Source organism: Canis lupus, chromosome 24, assembly GCF_048164855.1.
Source record: "Canis lupus baileyi chromosome 24, mCanLup2.hap1, whole genome shotgun sequence".
NCBI classification, from domain to species: Eukaryota; Metazoa; Chordata; class Mammalia; order Carnivora; family Canidae; genus Canis; species Canis lupus.
The window spans coordinates 14,520,420-14,541,880 of record NC_132861.1 but is presented as its reverse complement, the minus strand read 5'-3'; the positions used below and the strand labels follow the sequence as shown (position 1 = coordinate 14,541,880).

The window sequence follows — 21,461 nt, the reverse complement described above, 5'->3', positions numbered from 1 at the left end:
ATTTGTTCACTTTTTTTTTCCTATTTATTAATTCATCGTCCTTTAAAAACAACCTTTTCATGTGTGTTTGAGAAGAATACATTCTTACATTGTTATGTGCAATATTTTAAATATCAGTTAAAATTTGCTAATTGTATATAGTTTAAAGTATGAATGTTTTTTGGTTTCTGAAAGAAGTATGTTGGGATCTTGTAAAAAAAAAAAGAGTAACAAAAGCTCTCAATATGAAATGGGTATTTGCCTTCATTTATTTTATTGCTTTTCACTTGAATTTCCCTTATGTCTCATGTTAATATTGCTATACTTGCCTTTCTGTTGTTAGCGTTGACCTACTATAGTTTTGTAGACCCTTCGTTTTCATTCTTCCTGGTTATTTCATTTTAGATGTTGTCTTGAATATTTAGTTTTTTTTTTAAAAAAACACTGAGTTTGTGTGCTCCTCTCTTTTAACAGAGACTTATGTACAGTTGATATTTGAACCACACAGGTCTGAACTGTGTGGGTCTACTATGCAATTTTTTAAAAATCATACAGTGCTGTGTATGTATTTTCCATAATGATTTTCTTAATATTTTCTTTTCTCTAGCTTACTTTATTGTAAGAATACAGTTTATGTCTCATTTTGATTGAGAGATTTACTTAATATTGCTAGGGCCTAAAGAAGAATAGTAAGCTATCTACAAGCTAGTTTGTTGTAAGAATAGTGTTTATAATAGATATACAAAATTTGCATTAATTGTTATGTTATTGGTAAGGCTTCTGGTCAACAGTAAGCTATTAGTAATTAAGATTTGGGGGAATCCAAAGCTGTATGCAGATTTTTGACAGCGTGGGGGATACCAGGGCCCCTAATCCTCCTGTTGTTCAAGAGTCAACCATAGTGGATAAGAACACTGTTATGGAGTGTGGGTCAAATTTACCTGACTCTTGGTGCTTCAGTTTCTTTGCTATAAAAGGGAAGTATTTTGTAAGAATTAAATGTGTTAATATATTTAAAACACATACTAATGCCTGGCACGTTATATAAGTTTTAGCCATTATATTAATAGATGAGTTCACCAATGAACATTCATTATAATTATGCAAAAGGCTACTATTAGTGCATTTTATTTCATTAAGAAATTTAAAAAATCCATTTCCTGCCCATTGCTAAGTTTATTAGTTTTTCTCTGTAATAGTTTGTTGTTGATACATCAGGTATTTTTTAGTTGTCTGCACTAAATCAAAACAATAATTACACATATAATACTTGAATGTATTCTTTTTTAAAAAACTTGGAGCATATTTGAGATTAAAGCACTTTTTGACTCTCATGTCCATCCATCCACCATAGAGGTAATCATGTTACGAATTTGGGATGCTTTTTTCCCCCAGACCTTTGGTAGGCTTATTTGTATGTACACATGAAGGAAATATGTAGTTACTTTTGCACAAATGGTATACTGTTAATTGTAAACCTTTTTTCATTCATCACTGTATTTTAGAGATCACTCCATATATATATACCTTGTTGCTTTTGACAGCTGCCTTTCCCTTTTAGTAGTCATTTCCAGTCTTTCACTACAGCAGTAATGCAGTGAATATTGTTGTATATGAATCCTTGTGCCAAATGATAGTGTTTCTTTCAGAAGAATAAGCGGCAGAAATGGTAGGTCAAAGATATGATATTTTTAGTTTTATTAGCTATAACCCTTTGGAAAGACAATTTGCCATTATTTACACATCCATGGACTAACTGTACTATTTACCTTTCTAAAACTTGATAGACACACTTAAATTTTGCCAACATGGTAAGGGGGAAATCGAATTTCTTGTGGTTCCACTATCCTGAGTGTTAGGGAGATGAAGTATCTTCTTATCCCTGGGTTGGTTGCTATTTGTATTTTTCTGATGGGAGTTGTCTAGGTCTTCCCATTGTGGTTCTCTAGCCACACACAGTGATGACCACATTCTCTGTCTTGTGTTTGGCTTATTGTGTCCTTTAATCTGATCCTTTTGCCTTTTAACTTTTGGAGAGTATCCGTCATTTCTAGTTTTCTTGTGTTACTGCATATATTTTAAGTGTAGATCTTTTTTGTCATTTCTGGGGATTTGAAGCCTAAGGAGAAGAATAGGGCGTTCTGTTTATACTCCTCACCTAGACTTGGTACTCTTTTTTTTTTTTTTTTTCAGTCTTCTTGTCCAAATTACATAGCTTTTGAAATGATTTCCTGTAAAGAGTTAATAGTCACACATACACACACACACACACATACCCTGGTTCTTATAAAAATCTCATTTTGGTTGAGGGATTTACTTACTATTGGTAGGGCCTAAAGAAGAACAGTAAATTACCTATAATCCAAGTCAAGGAAAAGGAGGTACTTCCTTTTCCCTTGTCTCAAAGATTATGTTAAACTGCAGGCTACCTTACTATACTCATATACAACAGCATTTCTCTCATTCTCTCTAGAGATGGAATATACTCATGGTCTTACACACACAACTTCCTGGCAGATGTCAAAGGGGATTTGAGTTACCAGGGGTCAGCTGGATCATGCACAGCAGAGATGTAGGCAGAATGCTTCCCTGGCCTGGAAAGTAGGATAGGACACAAATATCTGGCTTTCCAAAAGCCAGTCACATTATAAAAATTCATTTATATTGAAAATACAAAACAGAATAAGATTAGGAGATCTAATGTTTATCCTTATAGCAAACAGGCAGCACTGGGAGTTGGGGGACCAGACAAAACTCTTGTTTGTACAATAACAGGATACTTTGTATAAACGGAACCTTGGAAATATAGACCAACTTCTTCCTTTCATAGTTGGAGTTGACCATGGAGTCATGGCAGATGGTCAGATGCTTGGTTCAGTGTTGGGAGGGTAGCGGGAAGTAGAGGAAAAAGAAGCATCATATAGAAGTCAAGGCTTACTTGCATACTAAGGCAGAGAATTTTTGCTGCCTTGACTGCCTTTATATACTGATAAAACACAAAAGTGAAGTAGCCTTGGCTTCTTGCAAATGGATCTTATAGGGGGAACAGTTACAGATAGGAATGCGGTGGGCAGAGCACCAGCTACGTCAGAGATTGAGCTTCTAATGTCTCCTCCATCCTTGGCAGATCTCCATAATGCGAGTGATTTGGGATCTCTTTGTCTTGATCTCCGTCTATAAGAAGAAGTCTAAATCGCCCAGGTTCCATTTAATCTAAAAAAGTTTATTTTATTAAATAGCTGGTTTTGTTGGCTGGTCAAAGAAGGGAAGGAAAATAGTTGCTGGAAAAAGCATCTCCAAGGTTCCTAGGATAGTAACATGTATCAGGATGAATTTTATGCATGACAAAGAAACCTGGAAAACATATGTATGCTCAAATATAAAATATATTCTTTAGTGTCAGATGTGTTGAGTATCTGGTTACATGGACAGCAGGGACAGAAGACAAATATATTTTTAAAACATTTCACATCCAGTAAAAACTTAGTAATTTATTTAAATTAGAAAAAATCTAGACTGAAGAAGCATAAGAATCAATTTTGATAAGTTTAGATAAATAGAAGAAGTGATGGAAGGTTCTAGAAAGAGGCTTTTTTGGTTTTGTTTTGTTTTTGAGTACTCCTCACTCTCCCCCATGATACCCAAGAGAAAAGAGCAGAGGAAAGAGACCCAAGATTGTTCTTTGCCAAGATCCCTGTTCTGCTTCTCTGTATTCTCACTTAGAACAGATTGCTTTTCATCACTTATGCTGGCTTTGAGGTTTCTTCCCTCAGCAGGGAAACTGCAAGATAGGAGGCAATGGGAAAACTTTGCTGGGGAGAAATCTCAACCTAGACATCTAATCTCTGCCTTTTGTTAGATCCAGATACCAGCTTCTACCTCAAGTGTCTTTTGGTGCCTTGTTGTAGCTCATAGAAGGTAAATGACCACTTCTTATCTCAGAATGCCCTCCAAAAATAGGTACTTGACCGGTTTCAGGTATATCACAGGTTTAAGGTATATCACATTATTCTGCAGATGTGAATCAGCTATTTTTCCCTGGGATGCTTGCTTAGTTACTGAGGCTGCTTAGCGATTTTTAGAAGTAATAGAATGCTTCCTGTAAACCTTGAGAAAAGACTTCCGTTCTCCCATCCGCTATGCTTAATGAGCAGCAGCTCCCATGTGCCGGGCCTGGTGCTGCAGGCTCTGTGATGCTGTGTCCCCTTCCCACCACTGAGTCTTTCTGATTTAATTTAATTTAATTTAATTTACCAGGTATGAGAAATACCTACAATGTAGTCTTGTCACACTGGGTTGTAACTTAATTTATGTCTGTGTCTCACTAAACCATTAATTCCTTGAGGAACGGGAAAGGGATTGTGTCTTATTTTTGTCTATACTTTGTATTTGCACTGGCTAAAGAATAATAAAAATGCACTAAGTGTTTTGAGAGCAGATGACTCGAATGTGGTAGTTTCTGAAAGGCAGAGGAATATGTAACAAAGGGAAAAATACAAAAGCATGTCGGAGCTGGAGGAGACGGAGGGAGCAAATCTGTTTTTCTTAAGAGGAAACTGAGGCCCACCTTGATTATGAAACTTGCACAGGGTTGTGCATTGTTAGTGGCAGAGCTAGGACCACAAGCCAGGTCCCCTTGTTCCTGCTTTACTGTACTTTCCTGGGTCTTACCACGTGGAAACACACAGACCATGTTCTAAATAGTGAAATGTAGTCCGTTATCTCACCGAAACACTATTGATTAAATCTTACCCAGTTTTCCCCGACCCTTCCCAGCTTCGAATCTGAAGCTTCACTAAGACAGAAGGTGAGGCAGTGTAGCTCTAGAAGATAATGTAACGGATTGGGAGTTGAGGAATTCTATACTCTTCCTTTGGCTGTGGGAATGTAGTATTTAGTAGTGAGTATCTTCTGGGGTATGTCAGTAGGCAAGCAGCATGCCGTGAAACTGGGGTACAGAGATGTGGCCCTTGCCCTTCAAAATAAAAAAAGACCAGTGGAAAATATGGTGGGAAGTCAGAGCAAGGGCTTGCAGCACTGTGTCACTCGTTTCTGTATGAGTGTGGGGCCAGGACCACGTCTGCGTGGGTCATTCTTGAGTACAAAACTCGCACATAGAAGTCAACATGATTAAAAAGCCAGACATCTGCAGTATGCACACGTTTAGTTCAGCCCCATAATATAGTCTGTACTGTGTGATTTAGTTCTGCCTCTCACTGCACTCTGATTGCCTGGCATGCGGCAATCAGAGCAAAGGTTACCAGCACATCAAGAATAGAAAAGACAGAATCATTAACACTGTCAGGTTCTGCAGTCTGTGCATGCTCTCAGAACTCACAGGATGGTCTTTATGGCTGCATAGTGGAGAAAGGAACCCATTACAATCTACTCGTTCAATTTTGTACACTCAGCTTTCTCTTACTATCAGTAATATAGTTTTTAAATATGTCATAAAGACTTAATGCAGTTAGTAAGTTACTCTGCATCTAGTCAGCCCTTCCTATAAGTGCAATATTAGCTGGGGAAAGATCACAGTTGGGGGTTTCGATTTAATGTATACTGCCCATTGCAGTATATTCCATGCATGAAAGTGATCTATTATCCATACTAATTTAATGCTGTTATTCCTTTCTTTCCAAAATAGTTTGCTCACTTTGAGTCTGTGCACACAAATATTTAGAGTACAATCAAATGTTTAATCCTCAGGAATATCAGTTTGCCTTCTTTTCCCTTTGTGAATACAGTTAGCAATTTAAAGTCTTAACAAAAGAGGAAACTAATATATTCATCCTGTTCTTACCATGATGGCAGAGAGTTTCTCTTCCAATTAGGTTGTAAAAAGTCGCCTAATGAGCATTGCTTCCATCAGTATGAAAGAGAAGAAACCAGATGATCTACAGATAACTTTTCTTGAATTGTAAAGAATAACACGCCCTCTTGAGCTATTTTGTGTTTTGCAGAGCATGGGAGGAACAGGTGACCACCATAGAAGTGGCTAAAATGAGTTCTTAAAGTTGAGTGTGAGTTAACACATCTATTTAGAATAATCAGGAGCCCAGATACCAGTGGGGGGTTCACATTCACAAGCTCTTTTCTAAGAGCCTCTATCAGGTCCTTGTAAGAAAGATGAGTGGCAAGCCTAGATTGGACAGGACCCCACTGGTAGTGTAGCCACATGGGAGATGACCGTACTGACGAACTGGCAGGATGAAGGGCAGTTATCCTGCCCCTTCTCTCCTTTGACACAGAAGTTGTTGGGAGGGCAGCAGATCCTCTTGCCCCCAGGACCAAGGTAATATTACTGCTTCTGGAGGAAGGGTAGGAGACACTTTTGTCCACCTTTTGTAACCAGCAAAGATCTGCTTCTGGGGCCAAGCACAGTGGCAAAACCAGGATAACCTCTTAGCCCCAGGATCTTTCACTGATAGAAAACAAAGTTCTGCTTATGGTGCATGAGGAGCAGAAAACTCTTATGCCCAAGACATGGGCAGATAGAAGGCGGAGTTCAGTTGCCATGGGAAGGCCTTGCTCTGAAGTCCAGCTCCCTAGGTCTTTCCTAAGATACAGGCTGGACCAGGAGAACCAAGAACTTTCCCTGCTCCTACCATGAACCTCACATCTAGAAACAAAGCAACAGCACTCCTCTGCTGGAAGGTGAGAGTGTGGAGAGGGACTCCTTTATGACACAGGTGTGAAGGGACTGCCAGGTAGAGCAGGAACACTTAAGAAAAATCTGGCTTTTCAGACCCCACACCTGGTACAAGGTAGCAGTCCATCGCTGGGGGATTTTGATGCTCTGCTACATTAGATAACAGTAGGTTGATTCAAATCCTCTGTAGTAATGGCATGTTGGAAGACCAGGCAAGCCCATTTCCAGGTGGAAATACTGTTTGCCCTAAGTTGCTAGTGTTCTACAAATGATGTCCAGCATCGAGGCCAAAAAAAAAAAAAAAAAAAAAAAGCCACAAAAGGCAAGAAAAGCAATCCATTGTCAGAAGATAAGGCTATTAACAGAAACAGACTCAGAGATAACCCAGATGTGGAAACTATCAGAGACTTTAAAATAGCTGTGATTAATGTATTTTAAGTTGTAGTGGAAAAAGTGGACAAACATGCATGGACTTGTAAAGAATGTCAACAAGAGATGAAAACTTTTTTAAAAAGAGAGTTAAATGGAAACTACTGGATGCAAAAAACATTTTAAGTTGGGTTTGTTAGCAAACTGGACATAGCTGAAGAAAGGATCAGTTAATTGAAGCTTAAGTCAACAATATAAAATGAAATTATCAGATGTGTGGCATTTCTGTTTTTAATTTTTTGAGAAACCTCCATACCATTTTCCACAATGGCTGCACCAGTTTGCATTCCCACTAACACTGCACAGAGGTTACTTTCTCTCCACATCCTCACCAACACTTGTCATTTCTTGTCTTTTTTGATAGTAGCCATATTGTCAGGTATGAGTTAAGATCTCTTTGTGGTTTTGATTTGCATTTCCCTGATGACTAATGGTATTGGGCATGTTCTCATGTTGTGTGTTTATTTATTTATTTATTTTTATGTTGTCTGTTTTTGATTGTATTATTTGTTTTCTTGGTGTTGACTTGTTTACCCCCCAAAAAAACCCAAAAACACTAATTTGAAAAGGTCTGTGCACCCCTACGTTTCTGGCAGCATTATTTACACTAGCCAAGATATGAAAGCAACCCAGGTGTCCATCGATAGATGAATGGATAAAGATGTTTGTCTATCTATCTGTAAATATATGGCTATATGTGTATATATATTTATATTTATATATTTATATAATGGAATACTACTCAGCCATAAAAAAGATAAGCTCTTGATATTTGCAACATGGATGGACTTAGGGGGCATTATGCGAAGTGAAGTAAGTCAGACAGAGAAAGACAAATACCATATGATTTTAATTGTGTATAGAATATAAAAAAACAAAGAGTAGAAACAGACCTATAAGTACAGAGAACAAAGTGATGGCTGCCAGAGGGGAGGAGGGATGGGTGAAGTGGAGTGAGAGGTACAGACTTCAGCTGTAGAATAAATCAGTAGAATAAAAGGTACAGGATAGGGAATATAGTCAATGATACTGTAATAGTGCTGTGTGGTGACAAATAGGAGCTTTACTTGTGATGAGCACAGCATAATGTATAGAGATGCTGAATCACTGTGTTGTATGCCTGAAACATTGTGCCAACTATACTCAAGAAAAAAAAAGTAAATAAACATAAAATGAAACATAGAAATGAAACATAAAATGAAACAGAGAAAGAAGGAAGGAAACAAAAAGGAAGGAAGGAAAAAAGTAAACATAAAATGAAACATAGAAAGAAGGAAGGAAAGAGAAACATAGAAAGAAGGAAAGGAAAAGAGTATATAGGAAAAGACTACCCTCCCATGTTTCTCTTCTACTTTAAATCCTGTAGTACACATACAACACTTCACTTCTCACACCAGATGTATGGATTTCCCACACTCTGTCAATTCTCTGTTATGTCAGCCTGGTCTCCTATAATTCTATTCAGTTCTAACACTAACTGGAGTTAGTGCAGACTCCACAGGTTAAGGGCTCAGTACCACTAGACGGCTAGCTCTCACTTCAGATGCTGATTGCATGTCCTTGAACTTATGACCAACTGGCTATAAATCAGGGTTCCCACAACGCTGCCTTTTTGTTTGATCATTTACTAACACAGCTCACAGAAATCAAGAGAAATAGTTACATTTACCAGTTTATTATACAACAAAGAATATCCTAAAGGATGCAGATAAAAAAATAAAAAAATAAAAAAAATTTTAAAAAAAAAGGATGCAGATAAATAGCCTAATGAAGAGGTACATAGGTTGAGGTTTGGAAGAGTTCCAAGTGCAGGAGCTTCTGTGGCCACAGAGTTGGGGTTTGCCACCTTCTTAGTACATGGATGTGTTCATCAGCTTGGAAGATCTCCAAACCACATACTTTGGGGATTTTTTATGGAGGCTTTGTCACAGAGGCATGATTGATTATTAACTCCATTCCAGTCCTTCTGCCCTTTCTGGAAAATAGGGGAATGGGGTATGGGGCTGAAAGTTCCAAACTTCTAATCATGGATTGGTCTTTCTGGATTGGTCCAGTCCCCATCTAGGAACCCACCACCAAGGGTCATCTAATTAGAACACAAGACATTTCTGTCACCTGGGACATTCCAAGGGATTTAGGAGCTTGGTATCAGAAGCCAGGATCAGAGACCAAACAAATATTACAACAAAAGATACTCCTAGTGCCTCATCACTTACAAGTGTTTGGGAGCTCTGTACCAAGAACCCAGGGCAGATATAAATATATATCTTTGATTATTTCACAGAGGGAAAATACTGAGAGTAGCACAGAATATCCAAGAACTATGAAACAATATCAGTAGTGTAACATACATGTAATTGGAAATCCAAAAGGAAAACAAAGTATGGTCTAAAAGAAATACTTGAAGAACGGTTGCTGAGAATTATCCAAAATTAATGGAAGCAAAAAAAAATTAATGAAATACATACAGATCCAAGAATTTCATAGATCACCAAACAGGATAAAAAGAAATGGGGACCCCTCCCCCTATTCTATAAACCCAAACCACCAAAGATAAAGAGGAAAGTCTTGAAGGCAGCCATAGGGAGAAGAAACATTACAAATGGAGGAACAAAGACAAGAATGATACTGGAATAACATCTTTAAAGTACTGAAAGACAAAAAGAGAAATCTTGTCAATGCAGATTTCTATACCCAGCAAAAAATATCTTAAAAAATAAGGGGTGCCTGGCTGACTGAGTCTTGATCTTAGAGTTGTGAATTCAAGCGCCAGTGGGTCCTAAAAAAAATTTTTTTAAGGCCATTTAAAGGGTTTTTCAGACAAACAGAAACTGGGGGAATTTATTGCCAGGAGATGAGTACTATAAGAAATGTTAAAAGAAGTTTAAGTGCCAGATGGCAATTTGGATCTACACAAAGAAACGAAGAGACCCTGCTATGGTGAAAAATGAGGGTGAACATAAATATCTTATATTTTTAGTTGCTTTAAACAATAATTATTCAAAGTAAAAACAGTATGTTGTGAATTTATAATGTAAGCAAAATGTGTGACACCTTAGGAAATACCATTAAAAGAAGAAAACAAATACACTCTTCCAGAATTACAGTGTGTGTTTGTGCACTGTATTGAGGGTAGACTGTGATACAGATTTTAAGACCTAGGGAAACCACTTAAAAAATGAATAAAAGCCAGTTATAGAGATAAGATGACATCATAAAAAATAATTGTAAGTTATGAAAACTAAAAAGAGGCAAAATGGAGCAAAGAACAGATGGGACATATAGAAAACCACTGGCAAGATGGAAGGTTTAAATTCTATATCAACATTACATGGAATGTACATGATCTAAACATACTAATTACAAGTCAGAAATTGTCAGATTGGATAAAAAAGCAAAATCAAACTACATGCTGTCTTAAACCTACTTTAAATATAAAGACCCAGAAAGGTTAAAATTGAAAGGAAGAAGTTATATTGCATAAACACTGACCAAAAGAAGGTATGACCAAAGGAAACTTCAGTACAGTCTAGGGGTTAATGGGACATCACATAATGAATGACATTGGAGTTATTTCACCAAGAAGACATAATAGTCTTAAATATATGTATAGACTTAACAACAGACTTTCCACATACATAAACAAAAACTGATAGAACTCGAGGAAGAAATTAACAAATCTAAAAATTATTGTTGGCAGCCCCAGCCCTCCTCACAGTGATTCATAGAACAAGTTTACTGAGAATCAGTTTAGAATATATAGAAGATCACGGCATCATCACCAGTCATCACAGCTGAATATACATTTGAGTGACATACATGTGGAACCAAGACAAACCGTTTTTTGGGCCATAAGACAAATTTGGACAAATTCAGACAAAGCAGGTCTTCTGAATACAGTGAAATTAAACTGAAAATCAGTAATTTTAAGAGATCCAGAAAGATCCACCAATTATTTGGATTGCTAAGATGACTGTTCATCCCAGATGGTTTGGTGTGGATGGGAATGGTTTGGAAAAGGACATTCAGAGGACTTCATACTGTTAATAACAATTTGTTGAATTGTTTTTGTAACTTTTTAAGAAAAATTCCAGTTAATTATGCTATAGGAAAACTTAAAGAGCTTCAGTATAATGAATTTTAGAAAGACGTTTGATAAATTGTTGGAGGAGAGAAAAGTTGCCTTTAAGTAGAAAGCATACTGATATGGTCTGAAATTCTTTAGTCTTTAATCATTTGACTTTTAGTTAGAAGAGCACTGTTGGGGAAAATTAAATGCCAGTGTTCGGACATGCAGCTGCATAGTAAGTAAAGTTATAGGAAAAATTGAGGTGTAGATTAATTGTGCAGTAAATAAAATTGGGGGAAAATATTAAGTATCTTATTTTAGGAATGAATGTTATATTTATATTAAAAATAAGGTCATAATACCATTGGTATTATTACCTCCCCTCCCCTCCCCTCCCCTCCCCTCCCCTCCCCTCCCCTCCCCTCCCCTCTCCACACACATTTTCATGTGAGCCTCTCAGCAACCTGGAAGGCAAGCAGGGAAAATGTAATTAGCACACACAGGGACTTGGGGTTAATTTGTTAAGAGGATACAAATCGAAGTAGAGTGTGTGTTTTTGCTCTATATTCAACATTGCCTTCTGCATTTTATCCACGTCATTCTTTACTGGCTAACAGTCCCTTTCAGATTTTCATGAAACCTTGTCAACAGTTGATGTGTGTCATTGCTTATTGTTCAGTTTGAGGACCACATCGAGGAGGGTTATAGGAACAACGAAGCGTGATGCGTTACATGATGGAGGGAGAGGCAGACCTCAGGCTGGTTCTCAAGAGTCCTCACAAGTGATATATACTTGTGAAGTGAAATGAACTACCGAGCTGCTGTGAACACACAAATGCTGGGTATGTGTACATGTATGTTTTTAATAACATTGCCGTGGTGAAAGAGCAAACTGGCAGCTTGTCCACGGGTGTTAGAAGCTGAGGGGGTCGAGAGGGGAAAGGACTCTGGAATAGGGGCTGGAGGCTAGGTTCTGATGCTGCCCAGGATATGGGAATGTGTCTTGGGCCAGTCTGAAGCAGCGAGCTGGAACAGAGTCCTCATAATGAACCCTGGGATGCTCAGAGGGTTGTCAGATCCCTTAAAAATCGCCAACCTTGAGAAATGGCTTGCCATCTGCCTGGGGCTTCAGAAGTAAGAAAAAATCCTGAACTCTCGGTGAGAAATTAGAACCCCAGTCCTGTGCCAGGTTCTCAATAGAAGCAAAATTGCTCTTTACGAGTATTACTTTCCTGAACCGAGGTGCGGAGAACAAACCCCCACTGTGAGAAATAAGTTAACAGTAATGAGTTAGCCTCTATCTAGGAAATCAGCGGGTGCCACATATACACACATGCACATACATGAATTAGTGCACTAAGGTAGGTAATTAAGTTATCCAGATCCACCCCCAGAAGCAGACAAGATGGGTGTCAGCTGGCTTCCATGCATGCTTCTGCCTGATCCTGTCTCCTACTCACAATCAGCTTCCTCTATGGGGGACTCCTATTCACTTTCTGGTCCCTGGCCCAGTGAGCCCAGAGTACTTCCCAGAGCCAGAATGTGCAGTTCACTGGGACCATGACCATGCCCCTGCCAAGAATGAGCCCTCTTTGGGACTAGGACGCCTAGCCCTGCAGAGTGCAATGGTGCAGGGGTGGACAGAACCACTCAGTGGGCTCTTGGCAGTGATAGTAAGTGGGGCCATTCCTGCTTCTACCTCTTGGCTCCTAAACCTGTATGTCCTTCTTGGGGATGTGGTGCCATAGGGAGGCCTGTGATTTGACAGACAGACTGCATCATGAACCACGGCATGCATCCTTTCAGACTCTCTCTTGAGCTGGTGCTTCAGTGTGCTTTAAGAAGCCTGCTCCAGTGCTCAGCGGAGCCATCCACATCTTACATGGTAGCTCCCAATGTGGTGGCCCCAATCCTGAGCCTCCCTGCTGTGAAGTGGAGCCCCTGGTCAGATGCAGTGATGTATGTGATCCCATCAGGCCAGTCTGGGGGCGCTGATGCTGCAGCCCTGTGGATCTTGTCTACGTGTATTCACTGCCTCTCCCCTGGTGGGGTAATTTGCAGTGGGGGTTGACATAATACAAGTCTTCTCACTCTGCCCTGTCCCAAATTTCCACCCGCATGCTTTTATCCAGATTTCCTTGTCACTGATACTGCAGTTCTTTCTTCAGTCCCCTGACCACACAGAGAGGCAGCCTCAGTTATCTGTTTCCAGTTCAGGCTACTCTGTCTGCACAATGCAGAGTGAACTGGTGTATTGCTCACAGCTGCACATGTGGGGAAATGTTCCTCTCCAGTGTCTTCGAGGGCCATCCCCCAGTGCCACTGTAACAAAGCCATGGTTGCTTTTTCGTTTCCCTATCTTATGTCAGGCTGACCTATCACCCAAGCCCAGGTTTGCCCTCATGCTCCCATTAGATAGATGTACAAGTCCTCATGTTGCCAGAGATGCAGAGCATGGAGGGCACAGCAGCTGTGGCGGGTGACTTGGCGATATGGACTTCCTGCTCGTGGGAGTCACTTGGCCTTCCACTCTGGCTCCATCTAGGGTGTGCCATTTCCATCTCTTGGTGGACTAGTTGACCTATAAACTGGCTCAAGGGGAGCCTTGGATACTTGGCCCCTCTCTGTTCCATGACCTTTGCCAGGGCCTGGTAATACACACACCAAGAGCTTTTTTCAAAGGGTGTGTAACTCTTTGCTGGAATGGCATGGCCTTCAGAATCCTAGGGGCATGCATTTGATTTTCCCCTAGAGCTTGCCAGGGGCTCTGGATGTGCCTTTTCCCATTACGAACACGGTCTGTACCGTCCAGGGTCGCTGGGTTATATGGCTTAAATATCTAGGTTGCTTGTGCCAAGCCTGGCCCTGCTAGTCTTTTCTTGCCCTGGGCCACACTCAATCTGGCACCGCTGTGTTACACAGTCTGTGGGCTAGAGCAGTATTCCAGCCATGTTGCCCCCAGAACCCAACCTAACAGGTACTGTGCTTCTTTCTCTGTGGATTTCTCTTAGGAGTGGCTATCCCAGCATGCCCTTACCACCACACCCCTAGAAGCTTCACCAGAGTCGCCAGACCCAGAACTTTCGTAGAGTTTGTCTCCCACACTCCAGAAGCATGTGTCTTACAAGGGCCTCCAGGGCATAGCCACCCACCACTTGCTCTTCCTCTCCAGTCAGCATGATGTCAGTCTCCCTCCCCATGCCTGGCACTACTTACCCACTTGGCATCCAGGAAGGGATGTGTACAACTGGTATAACTGGTGGGGAAAGGCCTCTGCAGTGGTGTGCTGCCCACTTCTGGAGGGTCCTGGTGGGTGGTGGGGAGGTGTTTGGACTCAGCATCATCGTGGGCATCCATCAGAAGTCCATCCCTGTTCCAGTTGTTAGGATCCCAGAAGCCACAGACTGGACCTGCATAATAATAGAGTGCTTTGAGCATTCAAACATTATGAGTCCAGAGCTGTCACGGTTAGGTCCGAAGTTCCATTACCCACTGAGAAGGCTCTCATGTTCCCACACTTAGCTATTAATTGCTTCTTACCGGCTCTCAGCAGCACCTCATTACCCTTATGCAAGCCACCAGTGCAAGCTGGCAGTAGCTAGCCAACTCTGCACTTTTTGTAGAGGTCTTTCCATCTGTATTTCCCAGGGGTCTGTATTATAACGCCCATCATGGCATTTCTCTCTGGACAGTTGCCAGGTCACTTGCAACTTGTAGCAAGTGAACCACAGTCTTATGGCAGGACTCTCTCTGCCCGCCCTTCCAGACGGCCTCCTCATCGTCTACAGAGGGGTCTGTGTGTGAGACACAGATCTCTGTCTTACCACTTGTTTTCCCAGACCATTATCAGAGCCACTTGTATTTGTCTAGGTCCTCAAGAGACAGCCCTCAAGAAGGGATCACACCTGTGAGGATTTGGCTAGGGGGAGTGGCCTGTGTGGCCGGAAATAGATGAAATGAGAAAAGGCTGGGAGAGCCATCAAACTGTGATGCAAGTCTGACCCCCAGTGAAGTTGGGGAGGGGGCTGGGTAGAAATGCCTCTGGTCTTTGGCTTTGCCGCCTAAGGGAGGTTGGGCAAAGCCCTGGGGTGTCCTTGTCCGTCTCTTGTCTTTGGCAGTTAGTTTGTTACTTCATTCTAATCTCTTGCTGCTGACTAGCCTTGCTGATCTCCGTTTCCTGGGGTGGAGGAGTTAGCCATCTCTGCTGTTCAGGAGAGCAGCTGCTGAGCGCGGTAGAGGGGTCCCATTTCCGAATTCCCAGGGAAGGGCTCTGGCCTGGTTTCAGCCGCATCTGGAATCTAGTTCAGGGTTATGTGAACCAGGTTGTCTTTCTCTAAATTGAAACATTTCCCAGAAAAGTTGGACAAACTACAGGTTTAATAGTAATACCTTATGTAACCTCTAATCCTTAAACGTTTGATTAGTAATCTTTGATTTTTTTCTTAGCATGCAGAGTAACTTTGAAGGATGATCTGGATGGGTCATAGTTCTCCCAGTGAAGGAGTTGAGAGACATACTTAAGTCATTTGTTGGTGACTAATTGGATTAGTTCATTACATGTCTGTTTTTGTCATTACAAAGCATTTTCAAGAGTAATGACTGACCCAGGGTTTTCTCCTTTACCTCTACCCTGCTGTTCAATTTATTCAAAACTGTATTAGTGTCAGATAAACTAAAGGCCATCTGGGGGAAAATACATGTGTTAGAGTACTTTGCATTGGATTGGAAAGCCATAAAAATCATTGCTAGGTAATTAGAACTTTAAAAAGGAGCTATGAAACAATTTTTCTAAAATTGGAAAGAGAGTAGCATGGCCTCTCTCTGTTGTCATTTGTGTTTAGACAAGTGTGGGAGTGCCAAATAGATGCATAACGATCGTGAGAAATGAAGGCTCGGATTAATTAGAGCTGAAAAGCTGGAACAACTGCAGATGAGTTGCCCAAGGAGAAGGCCAAATAGAGATGTGTCTGTCTACGCATGTGGGTGTGCGACTGGCAGACGGTTTTTCAGTGCTCAGGCAGTGTTGGGGAACCGTAAAAGTCTGTGTGGAAAGCCCAGAACTTGTAGTCTCAGTCCCTGAATTTAGAAAATGTATAGTCCATCCTGGAAGAAAGCCCCTGGTACCAGGCACATAGACCCTGGCAGGTCGCTTGGAATGGTAAGTGGGGACATGGATGAACAGCTGCCAGGATGCCTTGTGAAAATCCTTAGACTTCCCTATTATTTTAAAATATGGTACATTAATAGAAAAGGTGAAATGTAATGAGGCCAATAGATCAGGCGATGGCTGCCAGTGTAAAGATAAATGTTACAGATCCCAAGATGAGTGTATGCTGCATCATGAGGGGGCCACCTAGGGAAGCACCAGGTGTGGGGGGTATCTGGAGGATGAGGGAGCAAGAGAGGGAACTGGGGACAAGAGCCTTTATTGCGGTTTCTGTGGGAAGGGATGGGTGAGGCAGGATAAACAGGTTTGGGATTGGCTGAATAATTATAGCAGGCTTTAGGGTATAATGTTGTCCCTAGTTCCCTGGTCCCTGGCACTGGGGTGATAATGGCAGGTGGACAGTGGTGTGGGGTGTGAGAGTAGAGAGGAATTAGTGGGCTCCAGGTTGGTAGGTGAGCTTGTGGGTGAGTTCCCCAGCTCTAGGAATTGGCTAATTCTGGGAACTAGTTCAGGGACTTCCATCTGACTCCAGGGTGTCAAAGCGTAGAATACAGGTATGAAAGACATGCTTCATACACCTGTATAGAGCTTAAATAGAGCTAAGCTTTTTCTCTTGCGTCCTAATAGCATCTTAATGAAGCCTCTAGGTCAGCACTTTCAGTGGAGCTGTCAGGTACCCCCAGAGCCTCCTAGTACCATGTTAAGTCAACAGTTCACTATATAACACAAGAGGGAGATGTCTTAAAAATGAAACTGAAGCAAGGGTGAGTCGGGTATCAGAGCAGGGTGTGAGCACTTCTAACTGGGGATGTCAGGAAAGTCCTGTGTGCATTTTTGAGATTCCCTGTATGGCAAACAATCTGTGCTAGCTCCCACAAGGTTCCTTAATGATTGACAGGCATATCTGATATTGGGGACCTACCAAGTCCAGGGAAAGGAGGAGGAAGGTATGCTGCAGCAGGTTTGAGACATGTGGTGGGGCCTCTGTGTGATATGTGTATAATTAAATTTGTATGGATTTGAATAATTTTAAGTCCAAAAAAAGTGTGGGCGGTGAGCTAGGGAAGTGCTGTACTGGCAAGTTTTCTGGGCATATCCGAGGCCTAAAAATATGGGAAAAGAGTGACATTTATCCTGAATAAATACAAAATTATGTGAAAGAGGGGAATGTTATATGCATAGCATTCAGCTCCTAAATCTTATATTTACCCCAAATTCTTGTAAATCCTTCTTTTGAGGAATTATTTGAAAGCTAGTTCAGGCTTGGACCAGTTTTACAAGAAGCTAGCATTACAGGCAGACTGCCTGTGACTTCAGATTCTTGTAGAACATCCAGTTCATAAGCTTCTTTGCATCGTCTCCAGAAGTTTTTTTTTGACCATATCCCTCCCCCCATTTCTCTGTGTGCTTCTTTATGGAAATCATGGTTTTTGTTGCTTAATTTTCTTGTAGATTTCATGGTGTGAGCCCCTGTTGATTTATCAGTATTTTCCCCCCACATTCTATGCTTTTTATTAAGTTTATCAATGATACTCTTTTTCTTTATGATGACTTCTGGTGTTATACTTCATGCTATTTTGATCAGTTACCATCTTTTGTTCTAATGGATTCTTCCAGAAAGTAATGACAACTCACAGTAAATCTTATAGTTTTGCCTTGAGACGTGGAGATCTAGAATTTTCATATTTTAGCACTCTTTCCTTGAGCAGCGTGTACTTTTTCTTTCACACGTTTATGCAAATACTGTTGTCTATTTTCTGTGGTCCGGCCTTATTATCAGCTTGTAAACTGTTCCTTCTTTATTTTAATAGGAATAATAATTAGCATTATAACGACATGTAAGATATTGTAAAGTTAATATGGTAAGTCACATTTTTTTGATGGTTACTATATGCCAGGCTGTTTGAAATGATTTATGTATGTAATAATTTATTAGATTCTCATTCTCTAAGGTAGGTACTGCTAGTATCCCCATTTTACAGGGGAAAAACAGAGGCACAGAGAGGTGAAGGGCATGCTATGGGCAATGCACCTAAGTCAATGGATGAAGTAGTATTTGAATCTGAAGCTACAGTCAGTATATTGAACTACCACCTTCATGGACATAAGACGAAAGTAGTCAAACATTAGTTAATTGAACAGAAATTTTCCCACTTTGCCTTTGTTTGCTTCATTCTCCACATTACCACAGGATCCTTATTAACCCTTTAGGTTTCATTCAGGTCAGCAATCATGTCCCACATCCATGGGAGGCTGCCCATGACTCTGCAGACAATGTAGCACCCTGCCTCCAATAAGTGGTTTTCTCATTTTAAGTTCATTAATCCATGTGTTTGGATCAAAGTCTCACTTCCTCATAGAATATAGCTCTACTTGGGGAGGAACCTTGTCTGCTTTCACTCCCCTTTGGGTCCTTGTCACCTCCCATACTGCCAGGTAGATGGTAGGTGCTGGGTAAGTATTTATTAGATGAGCAAAGATTTTAAGGAATGGGGGAAGAAAGGCAAAGATTTATTACATGCTTACCACATTCCAGGTTCAGTGTACCATTCAGTTATTGTACCAGTTGGAAATAAGTTTTACTCCAAGTAACAGAAAGCCCAACTACAGTGGTTTAAGCAAATAGGCTATTATTTGTCTCACATAACAATTCCAGATTGGCATTTCAGGGCTGGCATTTCAGGGTTGGTTAGGGCTGCTAACCAACATCCTAGGCTTTTCTGTTTCTGTTCTTACAAGTTGGGGAATATGATAATCTTGTCAAAATGACAGTATATCCCAGTCACTGGATTTTCTGCTGTTGTGTGAGCAGTAGATTAGTTATACAAACAGTAGGTTTGAAATTCTGTATGCTTCCTTAAACAAAACAACAACAACAAAAAAAAGTTGAGATTTTACATTAATTTATGATGTACTTTTTGAGGAGAGAAGTGAAGGGAATTGCCAGGACGTCAGGGAAGTCTCTCCTGAAGTGTTTGGCAAGCTTTCACTTCCATTCTTATTTACCTCTAAGGCATTAAAAGCTGATTAGAAATTGTGTGGGGTGAGATTATTGGCAGGTGTAACTGTAGGGTGACCTTTTTGGCATTTTCCATAGGGAGAAACCCTCGCCCAGTGTCCCAGTTTTGTAGATCTTTTCTTTTCCAACATTCTAGGAAGAATATCCCGGTCTCTTTGGGTGGGAAGTGAAAACCAGGCTGCCAGTGCTCTGGGAGCCAAGTGGAGAAGTGAGCTAGGAAATGAGGGTGTGGGGAGCATCTCTGTCTTACATTCAGTGTAGACTTTGATTTAATACTCTTGGCTTCAGTGCATTTCCTACCCTAACCTTTAGCCACACTTTGTGTCTCAAGTCCAAATTCTGAATTCACCAAAATGTAGAACAGCTGAGTGCAGTGAGGTGGGGGCAGCCCAGGATGGGAGAAGGAATTTGAATGGATTTTTAAAAAGCCAGCCCTCCTGTTTTCATATTCCTCCTTGTAGATCCTTACAGTACATATGGTTCATTAGCTTATCCCCCCTGGGGTTCATCCTCCCTATCCTCCGCCCCCTTCTTCCCCACCTAACCCTTGTTACATGGAGCTTGTGTTGGGGAGGGTGGACAAGATTCTGTGGTTCAGGTGTGTCACTTAAGACACAGAAAAGTGGCCTTTTCTGTGTCTTAATCTGTTTAGGTTCTGTCCAGTTTGGGGCTGTTGTGCCCTTTCCTGCCCGTAGTTCTTCTGAGCTTTTGCCTTTTCTATCTCTTTTCATTTTAGTAGAGAGGAAAGGAAGGTAATAATGCATGTATTCAGTCGTTTATACTTTACTGGAAATCTTGCTTATGTTATCTTTTTTTAAAAGTAGGTTGTACTGTCTATATATCTTTGAAATCGATAAAATTTATGTAAGAAGTTGAACATCTGTTGTGTATTTAGCTGATTCACATAGAAAGGGTAATGAAAATTCCTAGGAAGGAATCAATTTTCAAGGGAATTAAAACTCTAAATTTGTTAAAATGAGCGTATGAGCTTTTTTTTAAAAAAATGTCTTTAATTTTCAGATCGTGAGCCATGCCTTTAGTGAAGAGGAACATCGAACCCCGGCACTTGTGCCGGGGAGCCCTGCCTGAAGGGATTACCAGTGAACTTGAATGTGTAACCAATAGTACTCTTGCTGCTATCATACGCCAGCTAAGCAGTCTAAGTAAGTCATCTCATTTCTAGAACACCTTTCTTCTGATTACCAATGGCATGTTATTAGCTTTACCATTAGCAAATTGATTTCAATTCAGTAGTTCATTTTGTCTGAAGAAGAGACCACAACTCTGAAGGAAAGAGCCTGTTCCTACTCATCCAATTTTCCCAGTGTGAAATATATCACTGGTGTCATGATACCAACTTCACATGCTGAAGATGTAAAGTTGGAATTGACCAATTTACAAATTATTTGATAAGACCAAATGTGTGGACTCAAAGTAGTGTCAATTTTAAAAGCTTATTAAATGAGGATAAGGTCATTGTTTTTTTTTTAAATGTAAATTATTTTGTTAAGCTTGGACAGGATTAATTTTTTAATGTGAAAAATCGAAAAATTGTTAATGCTTGTAATATGCCTAACACAGAGTAGATGCTCAAATATTTGTTGATTACATAATATTCCAAGTGAATAAAAGATTAAAGCCAAAAAATATTGAGATTTGATGATTTTAACCTAAATTCAGGTACTAACTTCTAAATCGAGGTCAATAGATAAGCTGATTATTACATATATATAGTACTATGTATATATTGCACAGGTTGTATAAATCCAAGCAAATAGAAGTATAAGGAAGAAAGGACTATTATTTTAATTTTGAACATTAGTGTAAAATAGGAAATAGTTCATTTCTTTTCTTTTTTTAGAGGGGGGTGAGTAAGGAGGAGCAGAGGAAGAGGAGAGAGAGAATTTTAGGCAGACTCCATGCTGGGTGTGGAGCCTAGCCGGGGTTTGATCTCACAATCCTGAGATCATGATCTGAACAGATAAGACCAAATGTGTGGATTTAAAGTAGCGTCAATTTTTAAAAATCAGGGGCTGGATGCTTTACTGACCGAGCCACCCAGGCACCCCGAAATAGTTCATTTCTTAAGATTCAGTTATGCATGAAAATACATTTGCCTTCAAAGCTTTTTGAAGCTGGAATATTTTCC

At 40.4% G+C, this 21,461-nt stretch overlaps 1 protein-coding gene across 13 annotated transcripts in view; it reads left to right on the top strand.

The window, feature by feature from the left end:
* Positions 1 to 21,461, top strand: part of WASF3 (WASP family member 3) — a 133,477-nt gene that overhangs the window by 70,232 nt on the left and 41,784 nt on the right. For 11 of the 13 annotated variants that reach the window (XM_072795710.1, XM_072795699.1, XM_072795705.1 and 8 more), the window contains one exon: positions 20,333 to 20,475. The exons of 1 other annotated variant lie outside the window; for it this stretch is intronic. In XM_072795710.1, the coding sequence (XP_072651811.1) occupies positions 20,343 to 20,475 (133 nt within the window). In that variant the 5' untranslated portion in view covers positions 20,333 to 20,342. Of the gene's footprint in view, positions 1 to 11,805; positions 11,969 to 20,332; positions 20,476 to 21,461 lie in introns of those variants that run through there. One more of the 13 variants, XM_072795709.1, reaches the window with a different exon arrangement.